At 47.1% G+C, this 16,936-nt stretch overlaps 2 protein-coding genes across 2 annotated transcripts in view; one reads left to right on the plus strand and one right to left on the minus strand.

The window, feature by feature from the left end:
• The first annotated feature begins 3,300 nt into the window (after window positions 1–3,300).
• LOC146758598 (obscurin-like protein 1) overlaps window positions 3,301–16,936 on the plus strand; it is a 46,303-nt gene continuing 32,667 nt past the window's right edge. The window contains exon 1 of the mRNA XM_085514881.1: window positions 3,301–3,633. Coding sequence (XP_085371007.1) covers window positions 3,470–3,633 — 164 coding nt within the window. The 5' untranslated portion in view covers window positions 3,301–3,469. The remainder of the gene's footprint in view (window positions 3,634–16,936) is intronic.
• On the minus strand, window positions 11,579–14,701 carry LOC146758599 (uncharacterized). Its single transcript, XM_085514588.1, has 8 exons — window positions 14,620–14,701; window positions 14,319–14,438; window positions 13,669–13,792; window positions 13,255–13,341; window positions 13,067–13,171; window positions 12,616–12,755; window positions 12,371–12,438; window positions 11,579–11,892 (listed from the first exon to the last, which is right to left on the minus strand). The coding sequence occupies exons 1-8, from the start codon at window positions 14,671–14,673 to the stop codon at window positions 11,799–11,801; spliced, it is 792 nt and encodes a 263-aa protein (XP_085370714.1). The 5' UTR covers window positions 14,674–14,701; the 3' UTR covers window positions 11,579–11,798.

A 16,936-nucleotide genomic window follows, 5' to 3' on the forward strand; every position in this document is an offset into this window, starting at 1 on the left:
AGGCCAAGTATTCACCATATTAAGGGCTATATCATTCCCATAGGGTAGAGTGAAAAGATGGTTTTCTGCTCTTAAATTTCTATGGTTTCCTGATCTTGAGGTCTTCACTTCATATTTGAGCTGTATTTGGCTGATCTCCAGTGCAGAGTGGAGCAATATCAAAAAGACAGAAAGATGAAGATCTGTCATTGTCTTCATTAGAAGAAATCTGAAAATTAGGAGTCCGAGCTGATAGTAAAGACTACCCAGAGGGATGGGATGACCATAGGGACTGTGCTGAGGATGCATTATAATGTGTGATAAACACTGTGAAGCAGTGTTGCTCCAGGAAATGGTCCAATACAACATAGAAGCAACTTTTAATGTCTTCTAGTCACAAGCTGTTCATATCTAATGTATATTTTACCCAGTGTTTTCCAGTTCCAGAAGCAGAGGATGCCTTTATCAACAAGCAGAAGGTGCAGAAGGAGGTGAAGGCTGCACCAACAGAAAATGCCACGCTGAGCTGCGAGGTGGCCCAGGAGAAGACGGAGGTGAAGTGGTACAAGGAGGGGAAACTGATCACCTGGAGCAAGAAGTTCAGGGTGGAGTCAGAGGGCAAACAGCGTCGGCTGGTGGTGAGCCAGGTGGAGAAGAAAGATGCAGGGGAGTACAGCTGCGAGGCTGCTGGCCAGAGACTCACCTTCAGGATTGATGTAACAGGTGAGAGAAATTGTTTCAACTGTATTGAACCCCCCAACAAAGAAGGGGGGGGAAAGTTAAGTGGTTTGACACATTCAACCCCAGCATTCAGTGATGTAGACTGTCCTTAAATTCTGTTTAATTTGTGTACATTCCTCTTTGCCTTCTGAAGCAGAAGACTTGGGTAGCCTCAGCTTAAGACAGGCTGGAAATAATTCGGGAATTTCCCTGGGGATCTCAAGTAGATGCAATGATAGCAAAATGAGAAGTCAATAATTACAGGGGAAATTGAAGAATATTAAAGGTATCTTCAGGGCACAAGCACACCCCTGCAAATGCTTCTTCCTAAATAGTGTTAGAGACAGCATTTGGTCACAATGCTAGAAGACGGCACTGGTGGTTTCTATTAAATTAATGAAACCTGCAATTAAAAAGGTTTTCCTGTATTTTCTTTTGTTTTCTTCTCTATAGCAGGTACAAAAGAAATGCTTAAAAATAGAATGGCTTCAAGCTGGTGCTTTTCTTTCCAGAAATGGAGGAAGGCATTCTATTTATTAGGAGAGTCTGATAAGAAAGTGGAAAAAGGCTTTTTACCAGGGTCTATAGCAACATAAGAAGGGGCAATGGTTTCAAAAGTGAAGAGGGTAGACTCAGTTTGGACATGAGAAAAGTTCTTTATGATGAGGGTGGTGATACACTGGAACAGATTGTCCAGTGCAGGTTGTGGGTGACTCATCATTGGAGTGTCCAAGGCCAGGCTGGATGGGGACCCTGGGCAGCCTCATTTAGTGAATGATGTCCCTGACCACGGCAAGAGGTTGGACTGGATGATCTTTAAAGCTTCCTTCTATACCCAAACCATTCTATGATTCCATAGGGGAAACCATTTTATTACTGCCTCTGAAAACTCAGGAGATATTGGAACTGTTTTCAGAAATAAGTAGGTGAGAAAAATACATTTCCTCACTATGACTTAATCACAAACAGAATTTAACCTTGACCCTCACCTGGCTTTTGTTGGCAAAGCAACTTACAGCTGTCAGCTTGTTTGGACAATTTAATGCCTGTCCCCTTGTATGAAACAGACTTTTCAATGACTGCGTATGCTGGTGTGCTGCTGGACAGTGGGGAAAGGGGTGTTTTTTAATTTTTGAAGATTTTGGAACATGATACTGGTGGAAATGAAAACAAGTTTAGGGCTATCTAAGCTGTTTTGGTCTGGCAGGGAGGAAGTTCTTCACTGGCAATTGATATAGTTCAGATGTTGGCATTCAGTTCATAGCACTGTCAGGAAATGTGAGTGGGAAAGCTGTCCTCAACGGTACAGTCCAAAGACTAATTTGGGCATTTGGGGAAGGCTGTGTAGAAAAGATTCATGTCTTAAATGTGCCCATTTGCCTTCAATTCCAGAAGCAGAAGATGCTTTTATCAACAAGCAGAAGGTGCAGAAGGAGGTGAAGGCTACACCAACAGAAAATGCCATGCTGAGCTGCGAGGTGGCCCAGGAGAAGACAGAGGTGAAGTGGTACAAGGAGGGGAAACTGATCACCTCGAGCAAGAAGTTCAGGGTGGAGTCAGAGGGCAAACAGCGTCGGCTGGTGGTGAGCCAGGTGGAGAAGAAAGATGCAGGGGAGTACAGCTGCGAGGCTGCTGGCCAGAAACTCACCTTCAAGATTCATGTCACAGGTAAGACAGGTGTTGTCTGAAATACAGCAGAGAACAGTAGAGTAGAATCTAGTTTCCATTATACAGTGATCCAGTTGCAGTAGTCTGTGCTGAGGTTTTTTCCCCTATACTTGATTGCCTGGGTTTGTAGCAAGTATTTGGTTTTAGTATGGCACAAAGACCTGTTTCAGTCTGTCTGTAGAATAATAACTACTGATATATGTACAGTGGAAGCAATATTCAAGATATTATTCAAATCTCTCCTGTGCCTGAGATCCCAAACTGTAATTCTTGTTCACCGAAACATTTGACTAAGATAAGTATGTGCAGTGAAGCTGGAGTGCATGTTCTACGTGCAGCCTTTCATGGCAGGAGAAGCAGGAACTTCTCCTAGTAGTACACTGCCTTTTTACTATGCCTTTATGTTGGAGGCTGCATCTGGATAGGTGAGTCTGCTACTCACAGTAAGAGACCTGGTAGAGCTGACTATTCCCAGAGCTCAAAGTAAGATAGATATCTGCAAATCACACACAAAGAACAAAGGACTGCGTTGGTGAGCATATTTCCATTGTGCCTTTGACAGTCACAGTTGTGGCAATGGTAGAGGCCATGAGGAGTCTGTTCAGGAAGCCAGGAGTACTGTTCTGGGTCATGAAAAGGCAGCCAGTGGTTTGACTATCACATGTTTATGTGTTTTGATGTTTCACAGTGGGTCTTAAGTAAAAGGAACTCAGGTTTTGGTTGCCTGCAGGACAGATGTTCTTTTGGGTTCAATATGTTTGCATAGTGACTTGCAACCATGGGACTGGTGTTCAGGACCCTCTTGGTTCCTTCAGTTCCTAGGTTCTTTCTTGCCTAGATTTGACACTTTGTTTCAACAGAAGAGCTGATATTCTCTATGAAGGCTATTAGTTTGGGCACAAGTGGTAACCTAAACCTGTTCCAACCTGTACATACAAACCTGCAAGATGGTCTCATTTCAGTCCTTCTGTTTTTCTTTTCTTCCCTCAGAGCCAAAACCTGTGTTTATAAACCAGGAGAAGGTGCAGAAAGAGGTGAGTGCTGCCCTGGCAACAAGTGCCTCCCTCAGCTGTGAAGTAGCACAGGATCCAACTGGAGTAAAATGGTTCAAGGATGGAAGACTGCTTGCCTCCTCCAGAAAGTTCAGAATGGAATCTGTGGGCAAAACACGGCGTCTGGTTGTGGAGCAGCTGGAGAAGAAAGATGCTGGAGAATACATCTGCGAGGCTGCTGGCCAGAAGATGACCTTCAAGTTGGAAACAACTGGTGAGCATTCGCTTTGGGAGCACTAAGCAGCTGTTTATGTGGCTGAGAGGAAGACTGGCTGTCTTCTACCCTGTGGGCGTGGGAAAGCCAAAATTCTCCCTGGAACAACATCAATGACCCACACCACAAGTTGGATTCTCCTTTTTAATGTAGTGTTAGCGAGGTGAAAATGTGGCTGTGGAATATTTTTGACTAAGGAACTTCTACTTTAATTTTATATGCACTGAATTTCCCTCTAGAGTATCTTTCTGAATATATAAGCAACCACGGGTGACTATGATCCTGATTTATATCTAGGTTCAGGCTTACTGTTTCAGTTAGGTTAGATGAATAGCTCCAGAGAAGATAGGGAAATACAGCAGTTCACTGATACCACGTGTCAGAAGAATGCAGCTCAGTGCTGGGCAGTTTGCTGCTTCATTCCCTCTTACAAGTTGGACCCAAGGCTGGAAAAGACCACTGAGATAGCTGAGTCCAACCCAGCCCACCCTCACTGGACTTACTAACCACGTCCCCAGTGCCACATACCCGTGGCTCTTGAGCACCTCCAGTGACTGCGGTATATCAGCGTGGTTGCTTCAGTTGTGTGAGTTTTCAGACACTGGCTGTTGTTCTAGCAAGGCAAGAAACCAAAACTGATGGAACAGTGTCTATACAGGAAGCAAGTGGCTGTCCTGATGGCTGCCAACAGTTTTGCACAAGGTGTGTCATGCAAGCTTGCATGAGTCTGGTTTAAAAACTTGCTGTTCTGATGGAAGGAGAGGATGCTGGTGCAGGATAACTGCGGGATTTGTGCTCTCCCGACATCCAGTTGCTATCACAGCTTATTGTTGCTATAGAAAACAGCTTCTCTGTAGACAAACTAAGTTAGTTCCAATAAGTGGCTGAAGCCCCAAGTGATCCAAGGTGAAGCATGATCCAAACTGGAATTTAGCTAATTGTAGTAGGGAATCCAAGATGAGTTATTTAAAATATGAGTCCTCCATCTAAAACAGCATTGAACTCTTACCCTGGTTTATGATAGAAGTGAGAGTTTAACAGCAGAAGTCTGAAGTTATGCTCCATATTTCTCATCACTCAAGAGAATATTTGAATATATGAATTCCTTTGGCTATGTTAGAGCTCATAATGAGGTCAGCTGATGTTCTTTAAATGCTCGGAGTCTAGCAATGTGGGCAAGTGGACTGCTATTTGCTGTTGAGCTTTAGGCTAAGAAGCCTGATTTTAGAGGACTGTGGACTTCCACTTTTCCTTTCCCTCTCTTCCCCTACTCCCTGGACTGATGGCATATGGTTTGAGAATGATTTCAGAGCAAGGTAAATGAGGAATAACCATGTGAAAACCTGTTGTTTTACCCCGCTATAAAAGACACTTATTCAAAAGACAAGTGTGTGTTCCAAGCTTATGATTGCAGGAGATCCTAGAAACAACTCAGCTGCTCAAACCTGTAGTCTGGCTGAATATTTTATTGTCAGTTATGGTCAGGAGGAGATGCTTGAGTAAGACAAATAAAAGGTCATGGGTAAGTTGGTCCTTCTTGTGATATACTTCTAGGCTTTCATCAGGGAAAAGCTTAATTAGTCCAAATAATTGTAGCAGAAACCACACCAAGAACATGAGAGTGAAATATATACTTTCTTTACGTGAAGGTAAATTTTACCTGGTTCTGCCATTCCCCAAATGTTTGTTACCTTATGACAAGAAGAACTTCGCAAAAGTAATTTTTTTTTTCAGTCTTGCGTGCAACACAAAAAGGGGTAAAATCTAAGAGGCCACCTGAAATGTTTTTTCCATCTGGAAGGATCCATTTAAGAGCACCCATGGACCTGGTTATGAACAAGTTTTCTTCTTTGCAAAGGCTGTTGCTTAATTGGCAGATACTGTACCTGGGAGAGGAAGAGGGAAGTAACTTGTTTTGGAAGTCCTGATGCTATTCAAGCATTCAAGGCCAGGCTGGATGGGGCTTTGTGCAATCTGGTATAGAGGGAAGCATCCCTGCCTACAGCAGGGGGTTTGGAACTGGATGATCTCAAAGGTCCCTTCCAACCTAAACCTTTCTCTGATTCCTTTTGTGATTCTATTTCTCAGCTGCTGGTGTGAGATCTCCAACCTGTCCCCGTTGTCTTTCAGTGCGGCAGATGAAGCTGGTGAAAGGTCTGCAGCCCCTGGAATTCCCTGAGAAGGGAACTGTCACCTTTTCGGTGGAGGTGTCCCATGAGGATGTGGAAGGGACTTGGCAGAAGGACGGCGTGCGGCTGAAGCCTGCACCAAATATCACGATGGGTGTCCAGGGGAAGAAACATTCCTTGACACTTTCTTCTGTGACCCTTGAAGATGCAGGACTCATTTCCTTTAAAGCAGAAGGCATTAATTCATCGGGGAGGCTCACTGTGACAGGTATTGGTTGGTGCAAGGTGTCATTATCTGCTCCTGTCCCAGATTACTTGAACAGCAGAACCAGCTTTCCTTCCAGCTGCAAAGAATGTTATGCACTGGGCCATTGCCACCAGAATATCCCTCCAATATGAACAGGATTGTTGTAACATGATTGTCCCTAGCACAAGTAATGATAATGGGCTCAAAACAGCAGGTTTTATTGTTGTTAATTTCAAGCTCTAGTAAGCATGGAGAGTAGGCACTGCCTTTCATTATTCTTTATGCCAGATGCTCCTAGAGACCTCATTCCCAACTAAATACACATCCTTCTTTCTACTTCTCAGAATTTCCTGTGAAAATCAGCAAACCATTGGCAGACATTAGCATCACTCAGAAGGACAAGGTCACATTTGAGTGTGAGATGTCCAGGCCCAAGGTGGACATCAAGTGGTTCAAGGTATGGCATGTAATGGAATTTTCCTTTCTGACTTCTCTGGAAATGAATGAGAGCCTTTAATTTCACTTCCAAGGGATGCGAGTCTGAGCTTTTGCCTGATAGCTTTTGCACTGCTCTCTTTTCTTTGTGCTCTTTTACTTGCCCAGATCAGCACTCTTTGTTATTATGTCCTGAGTTCATTTATCAAGTTGAAATTGAAGTTTGTTTTGGGTTTCTTGTGAACTCCTGAGGTCTTGCTGTACAAAATATTGTTGGTTGGAGTAGAGTCTTGAGCTTCAACTCTAACACAGAAATTGTCAGCCAGGACATTGTAGCCTTGTTGTGAACTGGGTTTTAGGGTGAAATCTCAGTTTCCTTTGCACCTGACAGTGTGAGAATTTGCTCTGGCACTTTGTGTACCTCCCCGGTGCTCAGCTGTTCCTTCCCTTACTTGGGGATAACGTCATTTATTCAAGATGATGTCCAAACGAGTTTGTTAACAGTCCTCCGCAGTGCTTTTAGCTGTCATAGGTCAGCCAGAATTTCTGAATTTTCTATAGCCATTCCTACATGTTGAAAACACTGCACTGTGCTTAAGCTTCAGCATATGTTCCAGTAAGCACAGTTCCATTAATTCTAGGGGAGTGGGTGAATTAAGCATAGATCTGAAGGCTGCCTTTGCTCAGCGCAGAGATGGAAGGACTCATGGAGATCTGACTTGATATTTTCCCTTCTAGGATAGGAAAGAGCTCCATCAAAGTAAAAAAGTGAGCATTACTTCCCAGGGAAATAAGAGAAGTCTCATTATTCACAAGTGGTGAACTCTCATTTTCTCTCTCAGTCTGCAACCACGTTGAGTTGCTGTTTCAGTACTGGCTGTTTTATGCAGGAACTCTGCTCCTGAGGTTAATCCAAGTTGTATCCGAGCCCTTCAGAATGAAAGGGAAATAGCAGCACAGAAATATGGTCTGATTCTGACATAAATAAGTGCAGACCTGGAGATTTAAAAGGGATTGAGTGATGTTCAAGGGATTTTGAAGCAAAGACGTCCCCTAGGTAAGATTTGTGGCTGACATTCCCCATACATTGTGGGCACACAAGCTAAGGAGAGACTAATGATGAGCATGCAGAGAAGCCAATGGTTCAGACAGGTTTGTTGTTTGGAAAATAAAGATGAGGTGATTGGTGATAAGCAATATGGCTTCCTCAAGGTCAAGCCATGTCTGACAAACTTGGTGGCCTTTCATGATGGAGTAACAGCATCAGTGGATAATGGGAGAGCAACTGACATCATCTACTTGGACTTCTGCAGAGCATTTGATCCTGTCCTGCATGACATCCTGGTCACCAAAGTGGAGAAAAATGGTTTTGATGGATGGACCAGTTGCAGTATAGGGAACTGTCTGGATGGTCACACTCAGAGAGCAGCAGTCAATAGCTCAGTGTCCAGGTGGAGGGTGGTGTTGGGACCAGTGTTATTTAACATTTTTGTAGGCAACATGGACACTGGAATAAAATGCAGCCTCAGCAAGTTTGCAGATGACACCAAGCTGAGCGGTGCTGTTGATGTGCTAGAGGGAAGGGATGCTACCCAGAGGGACCTGGACAGGCTGGAGAGGTGGGCCCTTGGCAGCCTCATGAACTTGAGTGTGGCCAAGTACAAGGCCCTGCACCTGGGTCAGGGCAATCCCAAGCACAGGCACAGGCTTAGAGGAGAATGATTTGAGAGAAGCCTTGACCCTGAAGAGAAGAGTTGGTCTGGAGGGAGGTGTCCCTGCCTATAGCAGGGGCATTGGAACTAAATGACCTTAAAGATTCATTCCATCCTATTGTTTTTCTAACCTTAATTTTGCTTGAAGAGTTTTAGAATAAATGAGATTCTGGTTTCCGTGAAAAGTGTTTGCAGGGAGCTCCATTTTAGCTAGTAAGTCTATCTTTAAGTTCAAAGGCAATAATGCATTTACCGTGTTGAAGAGAGAAATGACTCAGGAATGGATGATGGTTTAGAATAAAACATAATCCTACTTATTTTCCAAGCAAATATGTGTAAGGAAAAGATGCTGCACTCAGTTCTGGAAATAACCTGACAAATATGTCTCTACTGTTTCACAGCTGGAGATATCAAGATTGTTAAACCACTGGAAGATGTGGAAGTGAATGAATATGGGAGTGCATCTTTTGTCTGTGAGATTTCACACGATGAGGTTCAGAGCCAGTGGTACAAAGATGACAACAAGCTGAAGGCTGATGACAACATCAGAATGCGGCAAGATGGTAGGGTGTAAGAGGGAGATCTTTCTCCTGGGTGGGTTGTGGGTTGGAGATCAAGCAGAAAGGACATCTGAAATGAAGTGAAGAAAGTTCAGAAGGGAGTTCCCATTTTGTTTTGGGACTGAGGTTATGGTGGAACAAGTGACAGGTGGGAAGCTTAGTGTGGGAAGTGTGATGCTATCCCACCATCCCACACTGCCAGGAGCAGGTAAGAAATGAGTGCAGTTATTTCCAAAGTGGGGGTGAACAGGGCAGTCAGTTCACCTCTCCAAAGAGGTTTTGTCTGACAATGAGTGTGATCCTTCTGCATCAGGTACTTTGAAGGTGACAGCGGCCGCATTCGGTCAGTCCTTGTAGAAGCCATGTTTAGATTCCACTTTGGTGAGGATGTGGATGTGGGGGAATGGGTGGTTTCATTGACATGAGAGAACAGGCAGTGATGCTGTGAAACCAGATGGGTGATGCTCAGCCTGGCCATGTGCCTCAGAGCTCTTTGCTCAAGGAAGCCAAGTGTAGTTGTGGGTTTGCTCTCAAGAGCACAGTTTGGTAGGGATGAGTTGGAGGTTGGACTAGATGACCTTAGTGGTCTTTTCCAGCCTTAGTGACTCTGTGGTTCTCTGCTTCAGTAAAGACCTACTTGCTGACTTACACACGTGTCCAAGTCAATGATGCAGCAGAAATCGAATTTGTAGCATAAAGGGCAGAATCTCGTGCCCATCTTACAGTTAAAGGTAACTATGCTTCTGATGATGATTTTGCTTAAATTATGTTATAAACGAGCTAACATCCTTTGCTTTAATGTCAAGGAAGTTAAACACCACCAGGACCTTTCACAGAAATAAAAACTCCTACCTACCTACCTTTCTGCCCACAAAGTATCCAGCTTCTCTTTTGGAATTTACTTTTGCTAAGTAAAACAGATTATTTTCTTAGGAGGTTGATTTTCTACCTTTAGTCTTCAGATTTGTGTTTGAACGTTGAGGGATAAAAAACATAGCTTGACTTTTTCTTCATTTTCTCTGTCTGTTTCAGAAGAGCACAGGTTTTGGGTTTTTTTTAATATATACAATGTTAGGGTATATATATGATGTTAAGTGTGATAAAGAAAAGGGAGACATTTGAGTTAGCACACTACTCAAGAGTTCAGTCCCCAGCTTTGCCACTGTTAGAATGATAAGGGCAAGAACATCCTGGAAAAGGAATTTCTCCTAAGTTGAGTCATTACATTTGAGCTACAGAGACCTTTACTAGGAGAAAACTTGTTGTTCAGAGCTAAGTTGCTGTATTTAACCAAAGTATTTATCAATGTTCGTGTTTCATTGAACCTCTTTTCCATTTTGTAATGCGAGGAGTTTGATAGCGGTATGGGAAGGTCATGGTTTGATTTGGATGTTGAACTGGGAATCAGAAGATCTGGGCTCTCTTCAGGTTGTCAGTCTTATTGTCTGTCTTCTTAACAACATTCCTTTCTTTCTATTATTTTTTAATGATTTTTTAAGGCATTTTGAGGTGATAGGTGTAGTGTTCATGTGCAGTAATGCTGACGTGAGTAAGTAGGGTGATAATGTAAGAGTTTTTTACATTCCTTCTAAATATCTGCTTTCTCTTGTTCCATCCTTCTTAAAGAGCAATCCATTAATCTAGTAAAGGAGCTGTGTGATGAGGATGTGACTGAGCCTGAAGAAGCCAAATTTGAATGCGAGATATCCATTCCTTCTGTGAAACCTCCCAAGTGGTATCTACGTGGGGAAGTCTTACAGGCTGGCAGAAACTTGATTATGCAGCAAGAAGGACAGCCCTCCCGCCCACGTGACCGCTACTATCCAATCACCGTCTCCGCCGCCCCCGCCCCTCGTGGTGCCGTGCTGTCCCGTGGTGCATTGCGCGGTGTCGGTAAGATGGCGGCCGTGAGTCTGAGGCTCGGAGACCTGGTGTGGTGAGTTCAGTGCGCTGCGCTGCGGGCGGAGCGCGGTCTGATCCGATCCGATGGAGTAGAAGGACGCTAAAGCCAAACATGGGGCAAAGCAATGGCAATGGCACCCGCAGCACGGACACCCTGCAGCCCTGCCCGGCCCCGCACCTTCATAGATGATCCCTCATCCTCCCCGCTGGGTGGGCGGGGAGGAACGAAAAGGGACGGGATGGGGATGGGATGGGATGGGATGGGATGGGATGGGATGGGATGGGATGGGATGGGATGGGATGGGATGGATGGGGTGGGATGGGATGGATGGGGTGGGATGGGATGGGGATGGGGATGGGATGGGATGGGATAGAGATGGGATGGGGATGGGATGGAGTGGGATGGGATGGGATGGGGAACGGGAGGGAATGGAAAGGAATGTAAGGGCTGTGCCAGCAATGCCGCCGCCAGAGGCCGCCCAGGCCCCGACCACCGGGGTACCACGAAGCCACGGCGGCTGCTGGGGCCGCTCCCTGCACAGCGGCTTTGCCCCCAGCTCCTGAATCCCCCGTCGTTGTGTTCCCCCATGAGCCCCTGCCCTGAGTGCTGTGCTTCAGCCTCAGTTATTGAGCCCACTCTTTCTGCCTTCTCAAAGGGTTGCCCAAGGAATCAGAACAGCAGAGCTCCCATTGGGCCCAAGGCAGAGTTTTGCTGAGGGTGAAGGAAGGAGGAAGTTTCAGCCCTGGATGGACGCCGTTCTGTGCCCACAGAGGAGCTTTGTGCCCTCGATGCTGAAGCAGCACCCAGAGCTGGCGGCGGGTGCAGGACCTGAACTCAGAGCCACAAGGAAATCAGAACAGGATGCAGTCAGTGCTGATTGTCACTGCTTTGACTCAGCTTTAAGACTCTGTGCAGAGTCTCAGAAATACCCACAGAGTAACAACAAAAAGGAGCAGGGCTGGAAAGGAACAGGGCTGGTTTTAATTGTTGTTGTTTTAAACTGTCCAATCAGGCGATGGTGTTAAGCCGTCATGTCGGACAGGTCCAGAAGGAGCTCATCCACATCCTCAACGTCACATCAGTTTCTCCTTCCAGTTCTTCTGTGAGCTCCATCAGAAGCTCCTCAAGGTTGTTTTCTTCAGTGATGGCTGCTTCCCCCGCCCCTGTGCAGCTCAGCTGCTAATTTTCTGCCCCTTGTGAGGAACATGATGTAGTGTTGGATTCCTCTGGCTGTGCCATGGGGTCTGCGTGGCTTCCTGGGAGCAGCTCCAGACTTGTGGGAAGGAAAAGAACAATCTACGTGACATTTCTGAGATGTGCTTTCAGCTCTGAGGTCTGTAGTTGACCCTCCCGCCCCTCACACCCACATAGGGATGGTGATTCGATTAACCTGCGGCTGCCTTTGGAGTTAAGGAAACCAGCAGGTGCCTTTTTCATCTGTTCAAGTAGAGCAGTTTGAGTCTGGCAATCAGGGGCTGGGCTTTGTAGCAGAAACACATTGCCACCCTCACTGCTTTGTCTGTAAACATGTCAAGAAATCATCCTCTGCAAAATCCTGCTTGCTGGCTGAGGTACTTTTCCCCATGAACTCAGCAGAGGTTTTGACAAAGCAGTTTCAATGATCTCAGATGACCTCTTCCTTTGTTGCATTATGCCATGACACATCTCAAACACCCCATTTTCCCCCAGTGTGAAAGAACTTCTGTCTGATGGGAAAAGGGCATTAAGGAAGAACAAGTTGTGGTCATCACCTGCTTGGAAGCTTTATGACTTCGGTGCTGAGCACGGTGTATTCAGGCGGGACTGAAGCAAGAGTCTCCTAGGAAGAAACAAGACAGAGTATGAAGCACGGGTCAGAGTTTCCACAAGTACCTTGTGAGACATCTGCTGCCTTCAAGGGAAACAGAAGAGCTGTAGAACACTTGGAATTTCTTCCTTTTCTTCAAGGGCAATGTAAACCTTTCATATCCACTACTGCTTTTGCCACTGCTCTTACCATTGGTAGTTTTTTAGCTGGGGGCTCATCCGCGTCCTCAGCAGCAGATGGATGAATTTCTGCTGCTTTTCGTTTCTGTCTCCGCGTTGGGGGGAAGGTGGTTTTCCAATCAATGGGCCTCACAGAGACCCTGCGCCCACCTAAAGTAAAAGGAAGAGAGAGCTGGTACTGTCTTGCTGCGCCTCAAGAGAGATCAAGTTCTCTTATCAGTCCCACCACCCTTCCACAAAGTTAAATACATTTGGCCAGTGGAATTGCATTGCCCTGTCCGGGATTCTCAGCCATGTTTTGCACACGGTCATCTCTGTGTACCAACAACGCATACAAAGGAACAAAGAAACCCAATAGCTGCACTCAGTAATAATCCAGGGCAAGGAAAAGTCTGACAGAGAGCAATGCAAAATGACAGCACTGCTTTTCTGAGGCACCGTAACGAGCTCCTCGTGCTCACCTTTAACTCTTTTCTTGCAGGGTGATTCCCCTGCTTTTCCCTTCTCCTCCTCCGACCGTTTGCGTTTTAGTCCAGCTGGGCCATGGGAGGAAACTGGGATGTCAACTGCAAAGAGTCCCGGGAAAGAACAGTCAGATCTCAGTAGAAAAACAGTGCATCAAACCCAGGAGCCTGTTGAGTATCTGTACCTCTCTCTGGTGCCTTGTCAACCTCTGTCTGGTTCCCCAGACTTTTTGCAAGGCCGCTCTTTGGAGGAAGGCCACTGGTGTCAACTTCTGGCAGAAAAGAAACAAGGAATGATTGATGAGCGTCTCTTTGGGGGCAGGTTTGAGCACAGTCAACCACAAGCCTCACATTTTCAAGCACTGTTTGTTACATTTGCCTTCCGCTGCCCAAATGCTGTGCAGTCAGCACAGACCTGCAGTGCATCTTCCTCACTCCAGAAAAAGCCCAGCGCTGCTCTGACAGCCAAAGCACAGACGGATATTTCACTATCACGACTCTCCCCTGCCTCCCCAATGAATGGTGACATGCATCCTGCACCCGCTCAGAACTGACATTCAGAATTGAGCCTTTCATGCTTCACGCCATCGGACACTCACTGTGGCTCAGCAGCGCAGTCGGTCTGTTCCCACCGCGTTCCTTCAGGTGGCGAAAGGCGCAGTGTGGTTTCTGGCAGCCTCCGGGCTGGTTCTCCCAGAAGCAGGGAATCAAACTGCGCTGCTTCTGCAGAGAGAAGGAAAGGAAGGGCCATGGAAACAGGCACATCAGGTCTGCAGGGAGATGCCGCGCTCCAACAGCCATCAGAAACCATTGTGTGGAGCCTTAGCTCTGTACCCTCATTTCCTGCCCCTCCTTTCACTACTCCAAGCAGCCAGAACGAACTGCTCTGGAGAAATCCAGGACGGAGAAGGCCCGACAGGGCACAACCGAGACCTGCTGGCAGGAGGGCAGTGCCACTCTCTCCTATCACCCAGCTCCAGCAGCTTTAGGAGGCTGAGCAATGCGAGCTTTTTGCATCTGGGGAGAAAATGCTTTTGGCTCCTAATGCAAACATCTCCCGCTGTGATATACCTAAGGCACTGAATTCTCTGCCTTCTTTACCTCCTCCCAGTCCCCTCTAGAAACAGAAACCAGTAAGATTTTCACAGCAAACATATCCAGCCTGCAGAAGTGCATTCAGCCCAACCACAGCCATGAAAAGTGGTGTTGTAGACTAAGCTGGAAAGCACATCTTTAGGCAAACACTCACATCAATCCTCATGTGACGGAACTTGCAGTTACTCCTCGAGCAGCCGCCCTCCATCCACAGTCTGCAGACTCGTTCGCTCCCCAGAGCCGCTTCACAGTGGCGGAAGGGGCAGCTGTCTCCCTGCAAGCACAAGGAAACCACAGGAAAATAAGAGCACAGCCTGAAACGTGTCCATGCCGTTAGCCCAGGCTGTTAGCAGCGCTATGAGGGTAACATCACCAGCAGGTCTCCCCTGCTCCACCCCTTTCTCTTCAACATGAGGAAATGGAAGAAAACCCAGGCAGAAGAAAGTCAACCGTACCTTAGTGCAGGTGGAGTAGAAGTAGAAGTAGCAGTCGCCTCTTTGCTGAGACATGGTGAAATTCTTAGAGCCCGTCTGGGTTATCTCCAGAGGAATTCCCTGCTCTTGCAAAGAGACAGTTGTGCTCGAACTGCTTGGATCCCCAAAGAGTCCTCTCGGACCGGAACCCTACAGGAAGTGCCTACAAGGGAAGAATCATGAGGAATAAGCATTTTCCCAGCTTTCTTTTGATGCAGTTTGGGCTCTCGAGGAGGGCAATGCCTTGGAAGCAGCTGGTTGCAAGAACTGTGCCAGCTCTGGAACCAATGTGTGTCTAAGTGCCATGACTTCCCCAGCAAGTGCTGTTCTCCATCCCACCAGCAGTTATATACCTTGCAGCACACATTTTGTGTTCCTGCCATGAGAAGGACTCCATCATCTACCCTTGCTGCAGCTGCAGTGGATGCAGTGCTACCACTCACATGTTTGAGAAACCTCCAGTTCTGGCTTACCCGGGCACAGCTGCAGTTCTCCTCCCTTCCAGCTAACACACCAGTACAATGGCTGGGCAACACTGTCAGTGAGAGCAGGTAGCACCAGCAGCCACTACCACCGTCACTGCCAGCCGGGACGAGGGCTGACACAGCGTGTCCACACTCTACGCAGCACTCACGGCTCTGGCACTCACTGGTGGCAGCCGCGGCCCCAGGCAGCGCTTGTGAGCTCACTGTGCTTGTGATGTCACTGCACAGCCCACGGCCCAGCTCAGCACCTGGATCTCACCAGGACTTCAGGGGGTTCTGTTAAAAATGTGCTGGATCCGGGGGTCAATAAAGCACAAGTTGCACTCCATGAAGTCTGTGCTCTCCTTCCCTTCTAATGTCTAAAACAAAGGCTGGGGACCAGCAGCAGTTCTGCAGGGCTGTAGCAGCGATGCTCAGTCACGGCTTGAAGCAGAGATTGAGCACCTGGTGGGATGGCAGGGCCAACCCAGGGCAGCTCAGGCACATGCAAACCCCTCCCAGACATCACTGAAGGGTTGGCAGTGCAGGTGAGGGTGTCTGACTGGAGATCACTGCCTGCCTGAGCCCTTCCAATGGTCAGCAGTTTTTTCCTTCCTTTCTGTGCCCACAGCTGCTGCACTCGGGCTTATCCTCACCTGCTGCAGCCCAGGACTTTGATACCCCATTATCACTGCTGTGCTTTCCATTGCACTGCAGCATCACACAGGGCAGTAATGGCAGTTCATCATCCTCACCAAAACGTGTGACAGAATCTCACAAGGAATCAATTTCCCCTGCAAACAGCCACTCGGAAGGGCCTCCATTGAGCTGGGAGCTCCTCCCCAGCCCAGCTGTTCTGCTCAGACTCCTTCCAGCAGCCGCCCAGCACCAAACCCAGCTCACCTTATTGGCCTGGTCAGTCCGGGCTGTGCCCAGCTCACACACACGCCACAGCGGTGCCTGCAGTGGGCTCCCAAAGGATGATCTCCAACAAGGAACGCTCACAGCTCAGTGTCTGTGTGCAGCACGCTCACCAGAGCACCAGCTCTGCTCGACAGCTGGGGGCCAAACCCTCCCAACCCAGCAATGACTGTGACCTCACACAGACCCACATCACTGCTGCTCTTTCATCATAAACACAGGCAGCCAGCACCTCCTAGATCCAATTGTAAGAGACCAACACAAGGGTCACCCAGTGGGGTTATCTGAAGTAAAGTAACAGAGAACTGAGGTGACTCTTGTCACAACACTGGGAATGGGGACCAAACCTTCAGGCCAGGTTTCTTGCAGTTAAGATTCCTCAGAGGGAGGTTTGCAGTCCCAGAGAAGCCCATGAGCTCCTCTGCACGATGCTCGGAGCAGAGCTGCCTCGTGATTCATCAGTGCTCCATTCCATAACTAAGTACATCTCAGATGAAATAATAATATTTCATGGTCACTTCTTCCTTTCTGTGAGACAAGCCTTAAATGTGTCTTTTTAAAGTCGTCGTGCACCAAATCTACAGCATGCTAGCAATATAGCTAGGTATAATGACATCACATAGAATGGAGTGTTTGTAGGGCTTAAGGCCGTGAATCACGGGTGAGATGTGATATTCCCACTGCAATGATGCTTTTAGGGCAGGTTTAAGTGCCTTCCGCTTTGTGTAACGTGGAGTCTGTAGGATGACAATAATGATTGTGGAATCACACTCATCTTTGAGCTCTAACTCACATCCACGTCAGGAGCCTTCCCAAAGATCAGGCCCTGGTTTGCCTGCCCTGCTGGGCCCAGCTCAGTGCAGGACAGGAGATGGATTTCTGCTGTCCCTGTGCTCAGACTCCACAGCCCAAGA

The sequence above is a fragment of the Coturnix japonica genome, chromosome 13 (assembly GCF_054131305.1).
Source record: "Coturnix japonica strain WE chromosome 13, WE-NBRP24, whole genome shotgun sequence".
NCBI lineage: Eukaryota > Metazoa > Chordata > Aves > Galliformes > Phasianidae > Coturnix > Coturnix japonica.

What these genes read in the sequence shown, in the direction of transcription:
- LOC146758599 (XM_085514588.1), bottom strand. Translation starts at nt 14,673, where the DNA reads ATGTCTCAGCAAAGAGGCGACTGCTACTTCTACTTCTACTCCACCTGC. An exon ending in TCTACTCCACCTGCACTAAG is followed by an intron (nt 14,439 to 14,619) that starts GTACGGTTGACT and finishes TTGTGCTTGCAG; the next exon opens with GGAGACAGCTGCCCCTTCCG. An exon ending in TGACAAGGCACCAGAGAGAG is followed by an intron (nt 13,172 to 13,254) that starts GTACAGATACTC and finishes GACTCTTTGCAG; the next exon opens with TTGACATCCCAGTTTCCTCC.